We start from the raw sequence: 17139 nt of genomic DNA on the forward strand, positions 1-17139 counted from the left end.
GTAAAAATAATGTGATGCAAGTTTTGAAAAAATAGATGTCTTTTACATTTAAGCATTAGGCTAAACATTGATGAGGTTTGGTTACTGTGTAACTACACCCTCACTACACAGACTGGAGGTTGAGGCCCATGACGAATACCACATGAATCTATAGGTCCCTGCTATTTTTTCACCGTGGTGAGAATGAGGGAGCACTGAGGAGAGACGGGAGGAGAGAAGTGCAACCCTGCAACTTCAAAGACACAGCACAGCAGTATCAAAACTTGGAGATAAGGGTGGGCTCAATTTTCAGGGAGAAACTGAAGCTTCATCTGTCACCAAGTGGATCCGCAGAGGTCTGGAAGAGCTATGCAGAAAAAATATGGATGACTTGGATAAAACAAAGGATATCTTAAAGCTCTGTATGTCAATCCACATTAGGACAGAAACATAGAAGACCAAAAACACGGAGAATGTGAATGGATGTACTAAAGCTGCTGAGTGAATCTTTCTTTGCACAAGCAAAGCAACTTTTATTTTTAAGAGCCACACAGCACTCTATGCTAATATAGGAGAAAGGATTATTTTTTTGCCCTGCTGTGGAGACTGCTCTGGAGGTGTCAGCCAGTTAAGCCTTCTCAAGCACATCTTAGCACAGGAGGGACTTTCTATCAGGGACTTTGAGCACAGTTTGTCCAGCTAAAAGGCAGTGCTGCTCCCCACTGCTCTTAAATAACCCAGCTTGGATCTGCTTAAGTTCTACGCCCAACTGAAAACATCTCTTAAGTCTGGGGTGTTCATATGACTTAAATCTTTGCTGGAGTCTTTATTGATCACGAACTTATTTGGGAATAAGCACTACAAGTTGGAAGGAACTGTGTTGAATGTTTCATTTTAACAGAAATATTTGACTGTAATGTCCACTGGCATCTTCTTTCTGCAGTTCACCTCACACTGTAATGTTTCCACAGAGATGAAACCTTTCCTGTGAGGTAAGAGTCAATAATCTTGTGTAAACTGGCTCCTCAGTTTTGTAGCCTGACCTCTGACCTCTCTGAACTGCACTGAACTGCATGAACTCAAAATGAACTGCACTTTTAATGCCACCTTAACTCCCCAGCTGGGTCTTGGATTGAGCCCAGGGACAGGAGCTGACGAGTCCCAAGGGAGTGGTACTGGTGCTGGAGGTAGTGGTGGCTTGTGGGTGACATTCCTGCTTGGTACTACACTGATTATCATGTGTGTCGTGGGCATGTCCGGCAACACATACACACTTATTGTTACACGCTCAGCTGCTTTGCGACGCACAGGTTCTATGTACGTTTACATCATTAATTTAGCTCTGGCTGACCTGCTGTACCTCTGCACCATCCCTTTTGTAGTCTGCACCTACTTTGCCCACGACTGGCTGTTTGGTGAGGCCGGATGTCGCATCCTACTGAGTCTCGACCTCCTCACCATGCATGCCAGTGTCTTCATTTTGGGTGTTATGAGCTTGGAACGGTATCGTGCTGTGGCTAAACCCTTCAGTGCACACAAGACCTCGTCCCGCAACCGACGGCTAGTGTCAGGAATTATTTGGGGGTTATCTTTTCTGCTAACGCTTCCCATGATGGTGATGATCCGACTCAGGGAGGGCAAACCCACTGTGGCTGGTTCAGTCAAGAGAATCTGCTATCCAACCTGGACCCCTGAGGCCTTCAAGGCTTATATCATTGCCCTGTTTTTCACCAGTGTTTTAGTCCCTGGATTGGTAATTGTTGGACTGTATGCAGGGCTAGCTAGGCGCTACTGGGTAGCACAGGCTAACTTAGGGGGTAGCAGCCACTCTGCCAGAAGGACACGACTCAAACAAAAAGTCGTATCAATGATCTTTAGCATTGTGGTAGCTTACTGGACTTGCTTCTTGCCTTTTTGGGGATGGCAGTTAGCCAAACTGTTCTCTCCAGAGTCCCTCAAAGCTTTGTCTCCAGCTGCTCATAATTATGTAAATTTCTTTGTCACATGTCTCACGTATGGAAACAGCTGTATAAATCCATTTCTCTACACTCTACTGACTCGGAACTACAAAGATTATTTAGCACAGAAAGGACAGTCATCAGGATCCAGCAGGGCTGATCCCGGGTCAGCTGTGACAACCCCACTGCAGGACTTTTAGTGAATTAGCATTAACTGTTACTTATAGCCTGCGTTCAAGCGATCTTCTTCTGATCAATGTTCCATTTGCCAGAACTGAACTGGGAAAGAGGGCTTTTACTTATGCTGCCCCTTTTACATGGAACATGATGCAAAAAGACTGGAAGATAGCATATCTTATTTCATTAAATGCTTTTAAGTCCAAATTGAGAGAGCCAGAGAAAAATGTTTTTTAAAATGTAATTGTTACTTATAACATGTATGTAACTTTGTAATTTTAACATGTTGTCGCCTCTTGGCCAGGACTCCCTTGAAAAAGAGGTTTTTAATCTCAATGGGACTTTTCCTGGTTAAATAAAGGTTAATAATACTAAACTGTCCAGTCATAATATGTTTTGATTCAGAGAGGCCATTTTTTATTATCTACATTGAGTTGACCCAGCTAAAACCTAACTTCCTCTCCTGTCTTAAAGAGAGAGTTAACTAGTCTTGTTAAGGTTTTGTGGGTTTTGAGAAAGTAGAATTAGCTGAATTAACCAAACTTGACTGAATGCATTTAATAAACTAGACATTTAGCTGAATCAAATGCATTTCAATCACAATGACAAACATGGTTCTGACTCCATTTACATTTCCTCAGTCTGACGAATCAGGTTAGGACGAATCATCTTATCAACTTTGTTCATTTTGTACCAAATTACATGAGATATCTCAAATGTTAAATAATGAATAAAATTATAAGTGCAGAGAGGCATGGACTAAACTGACTAGAATTCACTGTGTTCATTATCTTTCTATTTGTTATGTTCTGTTGAGCAGATAGACATCTATGATTTACTGATATAGAGGTTGAAATGTGAGTATTTTATCTAAAAAGTATTTGAATTGGCAGTTTAGTACAAAACAGAAAAGTTTTGAAGGCCTTTTTTTTGGACAAAATACTGAACACAAGAAAATGACCAGAAAATGTTCTGCAGTACCTTATCCATTTTAAAAAATCATAAATACTCTTTATATACATTATCCACAGTTTCTGTAATTGATCAAATACAATGTGTAGTTTACAATAATGGAAAAAGTTGGTACCGTATTTTCACATATTTTTACTGTGTAACAATTAAAGTGAAACTGCTGTAAAAACAAAACAATAGAAAAGTGAATGAGAACTGTTTTCATATTTTTGTAATGGCCCAATTTGCCAACAGCTTTACAGACAAATACTTTTCATCTCTATCTATGAAATGTCGTTGCACTGTGCCACATTCCTCAGCCTCCAGACGCTTGTCTTTTGAGTCCTCCTGTAAATTGTCTGTATAAGTGTGTGCTACATCTCCCACCTCACCTCCTTTTCCATGTCGACCTTTATTCTTTTTTTAACCTATTTCCTCATCACATATTAAAGATAATGACCAATACAATTCTGGGTTTTCTTTTTTCTCCCTCTTTTTTAAACTTTGCATAACTTTAAAAAAAGAGGCAAAAATAATAATTCTGCTTTTGAATTACAGACATTGACAAAAATGCGTTGGCATCTTCTTTTAGTGTTTTTAAACACCCACTGCTTTTACTCTTGTACGTTACAATGATATAAAAATTAAACCCTGAAACAGGTCTGAAATATGTTTTAGAACATGTAGGTGTAAATTACATGTGGTGTTTCGTATTTCAGAGGAAGTAAATGAAGAAGACTCTTTTCTTTTAGGGTTTTATTAACAAATCCAGCTTTGCTGAGCTGTCCTCCAACCATAGTAAGGTAAGATGTGCCGGGGCTCCATCTTAAGGCCATTTCCTCTAATTACAACATCAGCAATCTAAAGCAGTTGACATTTCCAGAGTTACTTTTCAGATTTCATATTAGCAGTCAAGCCTAATTTCAGCTATTGAAAAACATGAGAATGTTTTAGCAACAAGCAAAACGTAGAGAGGTGAAGGGTTGGGGCTTAAGAAGAGGTCAGCCTCTACTTCAGCTTGAGGCCGATGATTCTCGCATCACCGCTCACATCGAAGTACTTGTACTTGACATCACCCAGGCGGTTGGGGAAGGTAATCATGCTGCCGTCAGGAAGCTTGATGTAAAATTCCTCGTTGTTGAAGTTGATGTAAAACTGAAGAAGTAAGAAAAAGCAAGAGGGAGAAAAAGAGGTGAATGACATTTATCGTTTGGTTAAAAGGATACCTTTGTTTTTTTGAAGCTTGGGCTCAGACACGGACAGAACCTAAGCTGCTGTGGATGCAGTCAACTGCAAATTTATTTTAGCCATCTATTAAAAAAACAAAAACCCAGGTTATAAATATCAATATCATATCAAGGATCAACTAGGTGACATGAGCACGACTGTGTGTGTCATCCAAGCAGATTTTAAAAATACATGTGGACACAAGTGCTACCCCTCAGCCTCCTTGTAGATACACCTATGGTATACACCTATATCGACCCTTTCTTGAGTTATCGCATTTACAGTCTTGGGTGTCCATGCCGCCTGGCACTCTGGCCGCCTCGGTTTAACAGCGCCAACCATCTCCGGTTGTGTACATGGCTGAAGGCAAGCTAAAACAGTAAGAATCTTCAAATTAAAAAACAAAACAAATCAGATGCTGATATTATATCATTTGCTTCTGACTCTGTCCACAGTATACTGCAGTTAGATGCTTTAACTCCTGCCTCTCCCAAACGTGGCCATGCATGCAGCTATCTACTACAGATGATTCACTGACTATAGATAAGTACTTCAAGCAGATCCCCTTCCAAGAAAGTAAACAGTTCCTTGAATTTCATTGTTACACAACTGTAAGAAAGCTGCAGTTTCGACAGAAAATCCTCCTCCAGAAACATCTGGGGCAATCTTTCTCAACAGCTATTAACTTTTATGGGCCCATAAAGCCTGTCGTGATTACCCGTTGACCTAGCAGCTTACAGCGCAGGCACCAAACCCATTAATTACACCCTGATAGTCAAAGAAATGATAACAGCTTGGAAATGCAGTTCATTTACCCAGGGTGTGCTTTACCTGAATACTCTTTAAATTAAAGTGCAGCAGGTGTGTGTGTGTGTGTGTCTAAGAGTACAATTACATTTTTTAAAGCTATCAGCTATAAAACCTTGCCCATAGAGTGACATGCAAAGATGTTATAAATCAAAGGATCAGCAAATCAAGGCCCTGTCTTAGTTAACGTTATCATCTGACTGATATACACAATTGAGACGTTGTAACTTTTATGAGCTTTCATTTATATTGTGAAATTGGCACTCAGTCCAGTAACACAGATGACTTTGTTCTCTGTCGTCTGGAGAACTGTGTTTTAGCATTTGCATTGATGTTAAACTGGTTATGTCAGTGTGTAAAAGCCTTGCTTCTTAAACCATTCGAACCTCTTCAGAGTGTATTGTGTGTTGGTGACTACATTTTTCAGACGCCACACGTCTTCATACAAACCTTGCATTCTTCTCCACGTCTGAAAGGGAAGTTTGATTCGTGGATCTCGTCACCCCAGCTACCCCCGGATAAAGAGTTGAAGACGATGGTGTTGGAGTCTAACCGGGGGTTGAGGTGCATGGCGATGTTCTCACGATCATGACCGATGTTGATGGCAAAACTGCAACAGATGCGGGAAGGAGAGGAGAGGAAGGAACATGAACTCGACTCGCTGCTTCCTGACAGATAACTAAATCGACTTTGCTGTGTGAAATGGACAGGACACTCTCAGCATGAACATCTTAGGAGAAGGTCTCACCTGTCACCACTCTCACCAGGCTTGACACGGACTTTTAACTCCAAGCCCTGCTTGATTGACATATCCTGGATTTTCTGTAAAGGAAAGCGACATAGGAATAGACACATTGAAAGATAAACCAATTCTTGCATTCTTTCAGAGCTTTTTGGTGGGAACTTTAGTTTGCTTCTTAGAAGGAAGACAGGATGAAATAATGATAATAATAATAATAGGAAGATTTCAGTACTCATGCTCATTCTTGGATGATAAAACTCTTCCTTGTAGAAGTGTGTATAGATCTGGTCTATCAGTTTTATTTATTAAATTTTAGGAACTATCTACATGATGGTTTGAGACAGCGGAACTGCCATGAGCAAACTGATGATTAGCGCTTGTCTTATCTTAGCAGTTGATGATCAACCGAGGTAAAACAATGTACCCACGGTTGTAAAATTAACAAAACAGGAAGGTGTCGTATTTGTTCACTGACGTGGTCGCCATAAAAAACAAAACAAAACACCCACACAGTGATCTATAGCTCTTCAGACACTAGTCATGTCTAGCATGTCTTTGTACAATATGTGCCCATTAACAATTATACAAACAGAGAAATGAAGTAAGGCTAAATTGATTTTATGTGTTTAAAGATCGATTTCACATGTATACAAATGAGAAACCCAACATGACATTTAAACAATGTTTAACAAAGTCAGTGAACCTGTTCACCTGATCAATAAAGCAATAAACTGTTCTTCTTTTCATCTAATCTTCCTATTTATGTGCTGGGCATCACCTGATGGGCAAACGAGAAGTTCATCATGCTGGACCCTATATTCCAGTCCTCCACCCACAGATTCCTCGGTTTAATCTGCTCACCCATTTCAGATTCATGCTGGTTTATCACTGACTTCACAGGGAATTTGATGGAAGATCATTAAGTCAAGCTATACATTATTAATCCCTCTGTGGGATTTGAATTATTCAGATTATTCAACTGTGACATATGGTAAATCTTAGAATAGGATTTTTCTTCTGTTACCAGGCTGTGACTTGAGAATTATCTCTTATATACTTATAACTGTAAGGTGAGCACAATCAGTTTAAGGGTTACGTATTTTCTTGACTGTTACTTAAAGCCTAAATTTGGTTATAGCCTCAGCAAAATCAAAATCAAAGGGAGATTCTCTATTGTATACAAAACGCATGTTCACAGAATATATGTAGCCATCATCACTTCTATAAAACACGCTCTATTAATATTACTGGTTGATACACAAGCTTTGAGCTTTTTTATTCCTCAGCCTCATTAATATTGAGTCTATGCGTTTGAAATATATGACTATTTGACTACTATATATGCAACGAGAAAAGTAAACCATGGAATGGCAGAGTATGAGGTTCAGCCACAGAATCAAAGCAAATGGTCACATACATCAGGATAGAATATAATGCCACAACTAAGGTAACAGATGCAGATTATTGTTCACGCAGAGAAAGTCCACGTACCATGGTGATGGTGTTCAGTGGATTGTGCTGAGGTCTGATCTTCAGTGGGTTATGCCTCCAGTGACAAGTCTGCAGGCAGGTGAGCGGTTTATATGGGGCAGGAGGGCTGTAAAAAAAGGGTATGGCAATAACTGCCTGTCACTGAATCCACTTAGTAGTGCTGTGCAGTACTGTGATAAATGCAGCACCAATATTGCTGATACCAGTACCAATAGTTTAAACTCGTAGAGGTAGCTTATGCAGGGGAAAGGAATGTGTCAAGACTCATGAAATTAATCATCATCAATCTGCAAATTCTAAACAGATTTTAATGTTAAATCACTGTGATTTTTACTTTCCACAACAGTTAGTTCATTTAACAAAATGTACCTTATGGTCGAATAGCTGCTAAGAAACCACAACTAAGGAAAAGCAACAAGCAGAAGAGATTTGTTTGGGCTAAGTAACACAAGGAGTGGACATTAGACTAGTGGAAATCTGTGCTTTGGTCTGATGAGTTCAAATTTGAGATCTTTGGTCCACCCACTGTGTCTTTGGGTGATGCAGAAAAGGTGAATGGATGGTCGCTACATGCATGGTTCTCACTGTGAAGCACAGAGGAGGAGGTGTGATGGTGTGGTGGTACTTTGCTGGTGACACTGTTGGAGATTTATTCAAAACTGAAGGCACACTGAACCACCATGGCTACTACAGCGTCCTGCAGCCACATGCCATCCCATCTGGTTCACATTTAGTTGGATCATCATAAAATATTCAACAGGACAATGACCCCAAACACACTTCCAGGCTGTGTAAGGACTATGTGACCAAGAAGGAAAGTGATGGAGTGCTGCACCAGATGGCCTGGCCTTCATAGTCACCAATTGAGATGGGTTTGGAAGAGATGGACCGCAGAGTGAAGGCAAAAGGGCCAACAAGTGTTCAGCATCTCTGGGAACTCCTTCAAGACTGTTGGAAAACCATTTCAGGTGACTCATCGAGCTTATTGAGAGAATGCCAAGAGTGTGCAAAGCAGTAATGAAAGCAAAGGGTGACTATTTTGAATAATGTATAACAGTCATTGTCAAACTGTGGTACGGGCTCCCTCTAGTGGTACGTGGGGAGTCTCCAGAAATTATTTTTAAGATGAAATAATACACCATGTTCTGACTAAGGTATTTCTGAAAATTTAAAAGGTACTTTTCTGCTATCACGTCTGACATAAATGAAGACAGACAACTAAACAGCAGTGACGTTTGTAGGGTTACTGAAGTTGGGCTAGCTGGTATATAATGATGTGCTGTGTGGTGGTTCATACGTCGTCACTTAAAGACCGGATATCCCGCCTGCTGTGAATGTTTTAATACAGTACAGTTGTTATTATTATCATCACTTGTCACATCCTGTTTATGACAGTTAAAATAAATAACATTAATATAAGAAATAAAATTATCTGTGTAAACCGTATATGGTGTTAAATAGGCTTAAACTACTGTACTGTCATGGATCGCTGTGTGGCAAGCAGGAGGAGGACCCAAATGCAAAACTCACAGACACGGGGATGAACTCGAGAAACACAGCTTTAATGCTGGCACGGCAGAACACAGGAAATACAAAACTAAACTGGGGAAAGTAAACCAACACTCGCAGGTAGACACAGGAAGATCCACACAACATGAGGGAGAACGCGATACAGCACTGAGGGAGACGCAGACATAAATACACCAAGGGTTAACGAGCGGAGTGGGAGCACATGGGGAACACAGGTGACACTGATAATAATCACGAGACATGGCAGGAGTGAACACAACACTGGCGGGGAGACGGGCGAGGCGAAACAGGAAGTACAGAGGTTCAGACAGGAGGAGAGAGAGCACGAGTAGAACACCAACATAACGGGCAGGGGAGACACGGAATAAACACGAAAGGGGACGAGGGCTCATGAATACACAGAGGGGCACACAGGGGGTAGAGTCATAAAGGGAAAGCACTCAGGGAACACCACAACAGGGCAACTCAGGAAACAGAGCCTAAACAGGGAACTGAATACAAAGATACATGAGAACTAAGAATACTGGCCCAACATGGCCCAGGACCGTGACATGTACTTTAATGTCGGTCATAAGGGTGGTACTTCCAGAGCCATATATTTTATGAGGTGGTACTCATTGTGAAAAGTTTGAGAACCACTGATCTATAATATAAAACATGTTTTGAGTTATTTCACACTTTTTGTTTACTACATAATTCCATATGTGTTTATTCATAGTTTTGATTATTTCAGTGAGAATCTACAATAGTCATAAAAATAAAACCAGTGAATGAGAAGGTGTGTCCAGACTGGATGTGTATATAGATCTCATTCTATCTATCTATCTATCTATCTATCTATCTATCTATCTATCTATCTATCTATCTATCTATCTATCTATCTATCTATCTATCTATCTATCTATCTATCGAGATACATATGTATATTGATCAATATCTAAGGATAGATATTGATAGAGAGAGAGACCCTACCTAGAAACCACTGTTTTAAGGGCATTAAGTTGCATGAACATTAGGAAATATAGAAAAATAAATCTGGGAAACTTACTGGTGGAGGTTGATATTCAAGCCGTTCCTGAAAAAAATAAACTTCCAGATATAAGTACTTCAAACACTGAATGAAACAAAATATGACGTTTATAACTCAGCTTATTCTATTACTGAGATGTGGCACATGGAGAAGATCTTACACTCTAATGATACTTTTTTTTCCCGTCAAGAAACACAGAGGACAGTATGTTGTCTGTGATGACAGTGAAGACTCAGTGGCAATGGGTGGGCAACTCCAGGCCTCGAGGGCCGGTCTCCTGCAGGTTTTAGATGTGTCCTTGAGCCAATACTGTAGCATCCCTGGCTGAATGATGGTCTCTTATACTGATGCTTCACAGAGGTTTTATTGGAAATGTTTTTATTGAAACATTCAGTGAAGACACCGTAAGAGCTAGAAACAAATTTCTCCTGCTCACATATAGCATATACATCAAATTTACATCACTCAATTCATTATATCACCTCACTAACTTACAACTACACATAAAGGTCAAGGTCAACAACATAAACTCTATTAAACGACATTTTGATTGCATGTAACTTATTCCGTTAAAGGAAACATTAACAAACATTGTGCCACTGTCAGCCAGGTACTAATTGGCAAAGTAAACGTACATATTTTTCACTTTAAGGCACACTATTTTACCATATCCTAAAAGAAAGGTTACTAGCAGCCCTTTAACGGTTTTGTGCCAGTTTCCTGTTTCAAAATAAAAGCATGGATTTAAAAATAAAACCGAAGTGCCTTTAAAACAAACATAAAAATATTTACCAAATTTAAAGGTCATTTACACTCCCACCAAATCATGAGTGTTTTAGCAAAAGGGAGAACTATAACACGAATGATTTTTAAAAACAAATGACCTTAACCACAAGGCCTTTTACATAACGAAAACAAAGAATTATCCATGCATGAGCCTGCAGGTAATGTCCACAAGTCTTCATACAATAAAGGGTATAGTCGTTGTCTTAGACAGCCTCTAAGAGCAAGATCAGTTTCTGAATGGGCCGTTCAACAATGGATGGCTTGCCAGAACATTGACCCTCCCTTTTCATTTTCTGGTCCCCAAGACGAATCTTAACTTTCCTCACAAGCCCATCTTTATCAGCGACTGTTTCTTCAACTCTGGCTAATCTCCACTCGTTCCGTGGCAGATCATCCATCCTTTCGATGACTATGTCACCAACTTTCAGATTCTTTCTAGAAATATGCCAACGTTGTCTAGTGGCAATATTAGAGAGATACTCTCTTCTCCAGCGGTTCCAGAATTGCTCTGCTAGATACTGGATATGACGCCATCTCTTACGAGCATACATGTCTTCTCTGATGAACGTCCCGGGAGGTGGTAAGGCTCCAGTGGGTTTCATAGTGAGTAGGTGATTAGGAGTCAGCGGTTCTGGACCATTTGGATCATTCAGGTTATCCACAGTGAGTGGACGGCTGTTCACAATAGACATTGCTTCGTAAAACAATGTCCTCAAACAGGCATCATCTAATCTTCCAGGTGAGAGTGAAAGAGTGGACCGAAGTACATTTCTTACTGTTCTGATCTGTCTCTCCCAGACACCTCCAACATGGCTTGAATGGGGAGCATTCATAATGAAGTCGCACTGCCTCTCAGCCAAGAATGCAGTCAGATGATTGACATCCATCTGTTTCAGCGCATTATACATTTCATTCTTAGCTCCAACAAAATTGCTTCCTTGGTCACATCTTATTTGTCGTACTGCTCCTCTTATGGAAACAAAACATCGGAGGCCATTAATGAAGGCATCTGCTGACATATCATTCACCATTTCAATGTGAATTGCTCTACAACAAAGGCATATGAAAAGCAGACCATAACGCTTATTCACCTTACGCCCTTGCTTTGTAAAAAAATGGCCCAAAACAGTCCATTCCGCAATAAGTGAAAGGTGGAGATGGATCCACCCGCTCAGATGGCAGGTCTGCCATTCGCTGCTCTTCCACTGATCCCCTGAGTTTCCTGCATTTGACACACTGATGCACATAAGATGCAACAGCTCTGTTCATTCCTGGGATCCAGTATCCATTTGATCTGATCTCGTTGATGGTTATACCCCTTCCTTGGTGTTTAACCTGTTCATGATGATGAGCTATTATCATCCTCGTTATGTGGTGGTCCTTTGGAATGATCATTGGATGTTTCTGAGAGGCAGGGAGAGATGCATTTTTCAGTCTTCCTCCCACCTTGAGGATTCCATCTTTGTCAAGAAAGGCATCCAATCGAAACAGTTTACTCTGCCGTGAAAGTTGTAAGCCATTACTAAGTAGCTGGATCTCATCTCGATACACTCGTCTCTGTAAATCTCTTATAATGATGCGCTGTGCATCCTCTCGCTCCTGAACTGTGCTGTGACTTGTTGACTTGTCACTCTTGGTTCGGCGAAGAAGTCGCGCAACAGCTTGTTTGACCTTACACCATGAAGAAAACTTTGACAAGCGGTCTGAAAGAGTCACTTGTTCTGCAGACTCCAAATTTAGTGCTTGAACCCCATGATAACAGGGTTCATGCTGATCGGCGTTGGCCTAGCCCTGCTTTATCAGAGAAATAAGAGAGCGGAACCGGCTGTTCAAACCCCCACATGGCTGCCCGCTGGATTCGAAGCGCCGGGACGAGGTGCGACCTCTCACAACGAACGTAATATGGTCAACACCTTGGAGACGCTTACTGCTGCTGTGAAGGCTCAAAACAACACCATTGAGCGTATGAGGGGAAACATCAGAGAGAGGCCTGCTCAAAATGACACCCTTGAGCGACAGCTGGAAAACATCGCGGAACGGATCACTGCAGTTGTGAAGTCTCAGAATCAAAAGACTGACAACACCTTGGAACTGAAGTTTGATACCATCATGGGGAGGCGGCTCTCCAACGCGAAGTTGAGGGACCAGTCTCAGAGTGCTAAAATTCGAGCTGCTCACAAAACAGAAATCAACAATATTCAACATTCGGACACCACGGCGCCAGCTGCAGGCCCAAGGCTGGAGCCCACCAAAACAACTCCCTGATAACGACTGTGTGATGACTATTCTTCCCGTCCCATGAAGGCCACCTGGGTTGGCTGGCAGACTGTTTACTTAGCCTGATAGTGCGAAGGACACTGTCTCCGCTGAACTCTGGACACACACACACACACACTTACACTGACAAGCACTCACTCATCCCCCTCCCTTTCCAACGCCTTCGATGCTTGTGCCCTACCGGGGAAGATAGCAGTCAACTGGACCAGCGCAGATGCTGCAGGACCGGATGCGCTGTCTACGCCGGCTCTCTCTTACCCTTTACCCGCCCCTGTTGCTTGTCTCGTGTTTCTATGGTGTATTGATAGTCATGTGCTTTTGTGCTGAGGTGTTTTTTCTGTTATCAAACTGTTCTCCCACCAGGAGCTCAGTCTGAGTGGAGTTTTTTTTCTCCTCCTCTTACCTCATGTAGTGTTTTTTCGTTGTTTTTTCCTATCAGCCTACCTTTCTGACATGTCTCCCCAATGTGATGTTTGTATAAAGTTGGTCAGAAGGTTCCTTTGTGAGTGCGCATGCGCCATTAGCGTGCTGCCTGCTGTAACCCCTAATTTCCCTCGGGATGAATAAAGTATTCTGATTCTGATTCTGATTCTGATTAACTTCAGGGTCCCCAACTGGGATTTCTGGGATTACCTCTACCTCTGGTGATACCTCTTTCTCCCATAAGAACTTGGGTCCAGTAAACCAGTTCGATGTCAGAAGCTTGCTTGCACTAGAACCTCACGAAGCAAGGTCTGCAGGATTCTTGTCAGTAGAAACATATCGCCACTGCTGAGGAGTTGTACTGAGATGTATTTTCTGAATCCTATTTGATACAAATGTGTGGAAGCGACGTGCCTCGTTGTTAATGTACCCCAGTACAACCTTGGAGTCTGTCCAGAAGTATTCGTCAATCCCTGAAATTCCCAGTTCTTCCTTTAGAGTATTGCTTGCTGCAACTGATACAACAGCAGCAGGCAGTTCTAACCTGGGGATGGTCACAGCTTTGATTGGAGCAACTCTGGACTTTGCCATAATCAGAGCACAATGAACAGTTCCATTTCCATTCACATGTCTCAAATATGAGCACTGGCCATAACCATACGTGCTTGCATCAGAGAAGTGATGTAGCTCTCTCTTTGTGACCTTTCCAAAGTCAGCTGGTACATAGCATCGGGGTATGGTGATTTTATCCAAATTTGCCAGATCACTCTTCCAGGATCTCCAGACTGGTTGCAGTTTACTGATGAGTGGGTCATCCCAACCTGTACCATGCCTACACATTTCTTGAAGAACCCTTTTCCCAGTTAGCAGGAAAGGAGCAATAAGCCCAAGTGGATCATAAAGAGAGGCAACAGTGGATAGTATACCACGCCTGGTTTCTGGTTGGTCTTTCAAATGGGCATGAAACCTGAAACTGTCTGACTCAATGTGCCAGTGGATTCCTAAGGCTCTTTCCAGCGATGAATCACTAAAGGCAAGATCAAGAGCCTTTACTTCAGTGGCACGCTCAGATGGTGCTATACTCTCAAGCACCTTCGCATTGTTACACACAAATTTGTGTAGTCGCAGACCACCCATAGCACAGAGCCTTTGGGCTTCTTTTGCAAGCTGAATAGCCTCATCTACATCTGCTATGCTTGTGACACCATCATCCACATAGAAGTCCCTCATAATGAATTGGGAGCCCAGAGGAAACAGGCTCTCGTTCTCCTTAGCGAGATGTTTCAACCCATAGTTGGCACATCCCGGTGAAGATGCAGCACCGAAAAGGTGAACTTTCATACGGAATTCCTGTGGCTCCACACTGATGTTTCCATCCTTCCACCACAGGAAACGTAGGTAGTCTCTATCCGCTTCGCGCACATGAAACTGATGAAACATCCTTTCGATGTCGCACATCAGAGCAACATGGTTCTGTTGAAATCTGATAAGAACACCAGTTAGAGTATTTGTCAAATCTGGGCCCGACAGGAGATGATCATTTAGGCAAGTTCCCTTGTACTTAGCCGAGCAATCAAAAACCACTCTGAGCTTCTCTGGTTTTTTGGAATGATAAACTCCGTGGTGTGGAATATACCATGTTTCACCTTCCTTCTCTTCACAGAGAACTTCTTCAGCATCATTGTTTTTAATTACCTCATTCAAAAACGTTACGTAGTGAGTCTTGTAGTTCTTGTTGTTCAGCAGCTTTCGTTTGAGATGGTTGAGCCGGATGATAGCTAACTGCTTGTTGTTGGGAAGGTAGGGTCTCTCTTTAAAAGGGAGAGGCATCTCATAGTGACCATGGGCGTTCATGTAAATGCTTTCCTTTAGCATATTGAGGAAGAGGATGTCATCTTGAGACACTGTTCTGCTGTCCTTGCTGATGTCCTTAAAGTCAGACTCAAGTACTTTAATGGCATCGGATGGCATCACTGGAGGAAGCTCTTTGACAGTTACTCTATGGCATATGTTGGCGACAGGAGGAGATTCAAGGTGAGGTGGTGAGCAGCCTATGATGCTCCATCCTAGGTCTGTGCGGATTGCATAAGGTTCATTATCTCTTCCTAGGATGACCTGTCTTGGTGCTAGTGCCTGTGAGCAGTTATAACCTATTAGAAGACCAACTTCACAGTCTAAATGTGGCGGAATATCATCTGCTATTGCTTTGAGATGATTCCAATGCCTCGCCGTTTCACTGGTAGGAATGTGCCTTCGATTCGCTGGTATGCAGTCTTTGGTATAGGCAGGAGGGAGATCAATGTGATTTGTGGAGGTATAGCCACGCACTCTGAGACCCGAGACTCTTTCACTGTGTGTTACTGTGTCCTTTCCGATCATGGTGGTTAGCTTTAGCCTTACAGGATAGGTCAAGCTACGACTAACATCTTCATCAATAAACACAGTGTCCCTCTGGGTGTCAAGCAGAGCATAGACAAGCCTTTATATTCCTGGGTTGTTGGAAGAGGAAACCCAGACTGGCAAAATCATGGATGTAGTCGTAGATGTGTGCTCAGTCTCTGTATTGAGAGACAATGTCGTAACTGCTTCGTCTGTATTCTGATTAGAGGCTAACACAGCATTCATGTTGGAATATCTGTCGTCATGAAGGCAAGTTGGGTGTCGTCCCTTACAGATATCACATAAGTGTCTGTGGCGGCAGTCTTTAACATTATGGCCTGGTTTCAGACAACCATAGCAGAGTTTGTTTTCCCTTACATACTTTCTTTTCTCTTCCAGAGGCATTCCTTTAAACTCTGGACAACTATGTAGGCGGTGTTTGTTATCATGACAGAATGTACAAGGGGGCTTTAAGCTTGTCTTGGATGGTACATTCTTCTCATTCTCTGTAAGTGTCTGTGTATGGAGAACAGTAGATTTATTTTTCCTTTCTTTCAGATGATGTTTCTCTGCAGGTAAGTCTGATAAACGTAATGCATGGAGGGAAGTTACTGGGTTACAGGCAATCTCTGCTTCTAATGACATGAAGTTGACAAAGTCCTGAAAGGCTGGAAATTCCTGTCTGTCCTTCATAAACTGGGTCACCTTGCGGTTCCACCTTGAAGCTGCCCACTCAGGTAACTTTTGGACCAGCTTTTGGTTCTCTTCACAGTCATTCAGAATGTCCAGCCCTTTAATATGAGGCATGGCTTGCTGACATGCATGTAGGAAGTCGGCGAATGCTCTGAGTTGTTCTGCATCCTTTGAGTGGATCTTTGGCCAGCTAGCTAGTTTTTCTCTGAAAGCTCTCTGCAAGACGAATGGTTGACCGTACCGTGCTATTAAGGCGATCCCATGCATCCTTATACGCTTCATCATCCTCCCTGTAAAAGACACCATCAAGTGTCTTTCGTGCAGGACCTCCCACATATCTTCTCAAGTAATGCAGTTTGTCAGCTGAACATATGTTCCTTTTATCTATGAGGGATATGAATGAAGATTTCCATTCAATGAACTGGATTGGGTCGCCGGTGAATACAGGTGGCTCTGGCATTGGAAGTCTGTTCATGGCTATGCTGTCTTGTACTGCTTGAGCTAAGTGGGACACATCTGTCTGTGGAGGTGAAGCTGGAAATCTTATGAGATGCTGAACTGGAGCCAGAGACACAGCTTGATGTGGGTGCATATGTTCCTGGTTCCTTAGTTTGCTGTTAGCAGAGCACAAGCTGCCCTCCTGCATTACATCTTGGTTGTAAATTGACAATCTTGCTCGTGCTGCTCTT

General features: G+C 42.0%; 2 protein-coding genes across 2 annotated transcripts; one reads left to right on the forward strand and one right to left on the reverse strand.

The window, feature by feature from the left end:
• The first annotated feature begins 921 nt into the window (after positions 1–921).
• uts2r4 (urotensin-2 receptor 4) lies at positions 922–3574 on the forward strand. The gene has a single exon (XM_026171862.2). It carries the CDS (start codon positions 1064–1066, stop codon positions 2135–2137), a length of 1074 nt encoding a protein of 357 aa, XP_026027647.2. The 5' UTR covers positions 922–1063; the 3' UTR covers positions 2138–3574.
• A 232-nt stretch (positions 3575–3806) lies between these two features.
• lgals2b (lectin, galactoside-binding, soluble, 2b) lies at positions 3807–7492 on the reverse strand. The gene is made up of 4 exons (XM_026171864.2): positions 7333–7492; positions 5848–5921; positions 5550–5709; positions 3807–4220 (listed from the first exon to the last, which is right to left on the reverse strand). The coding sequence occupies exons 1-4, from the start codon at positions 7333–7335 to the stop codon at positions 4074–4076; spliced, it is 384 nt and encodes a 127-aa protein (XP_026027649.1). The 5' UTR covers positions 7336–7492; the 3' UTR covers positions 3807–4073.
• Between the last annotated feature and the right edge of the window lie 9647 nt (positions 7493–17139).

The sequence above is a fragment of the Astatotilapia calliptera genome, chromosome 6 (genome assembly GCF_964374335.1).
Source record: "Astatotilapia calliptera chromosome 6, fAstCal68.1, whole genome shotgun sequence".
NCBI lineage: Eukaryota > Metazoa > Chordata > Actinopteri > Cichliformes > Cichlidae > Astatotilapia > Astatotilapia calliptera.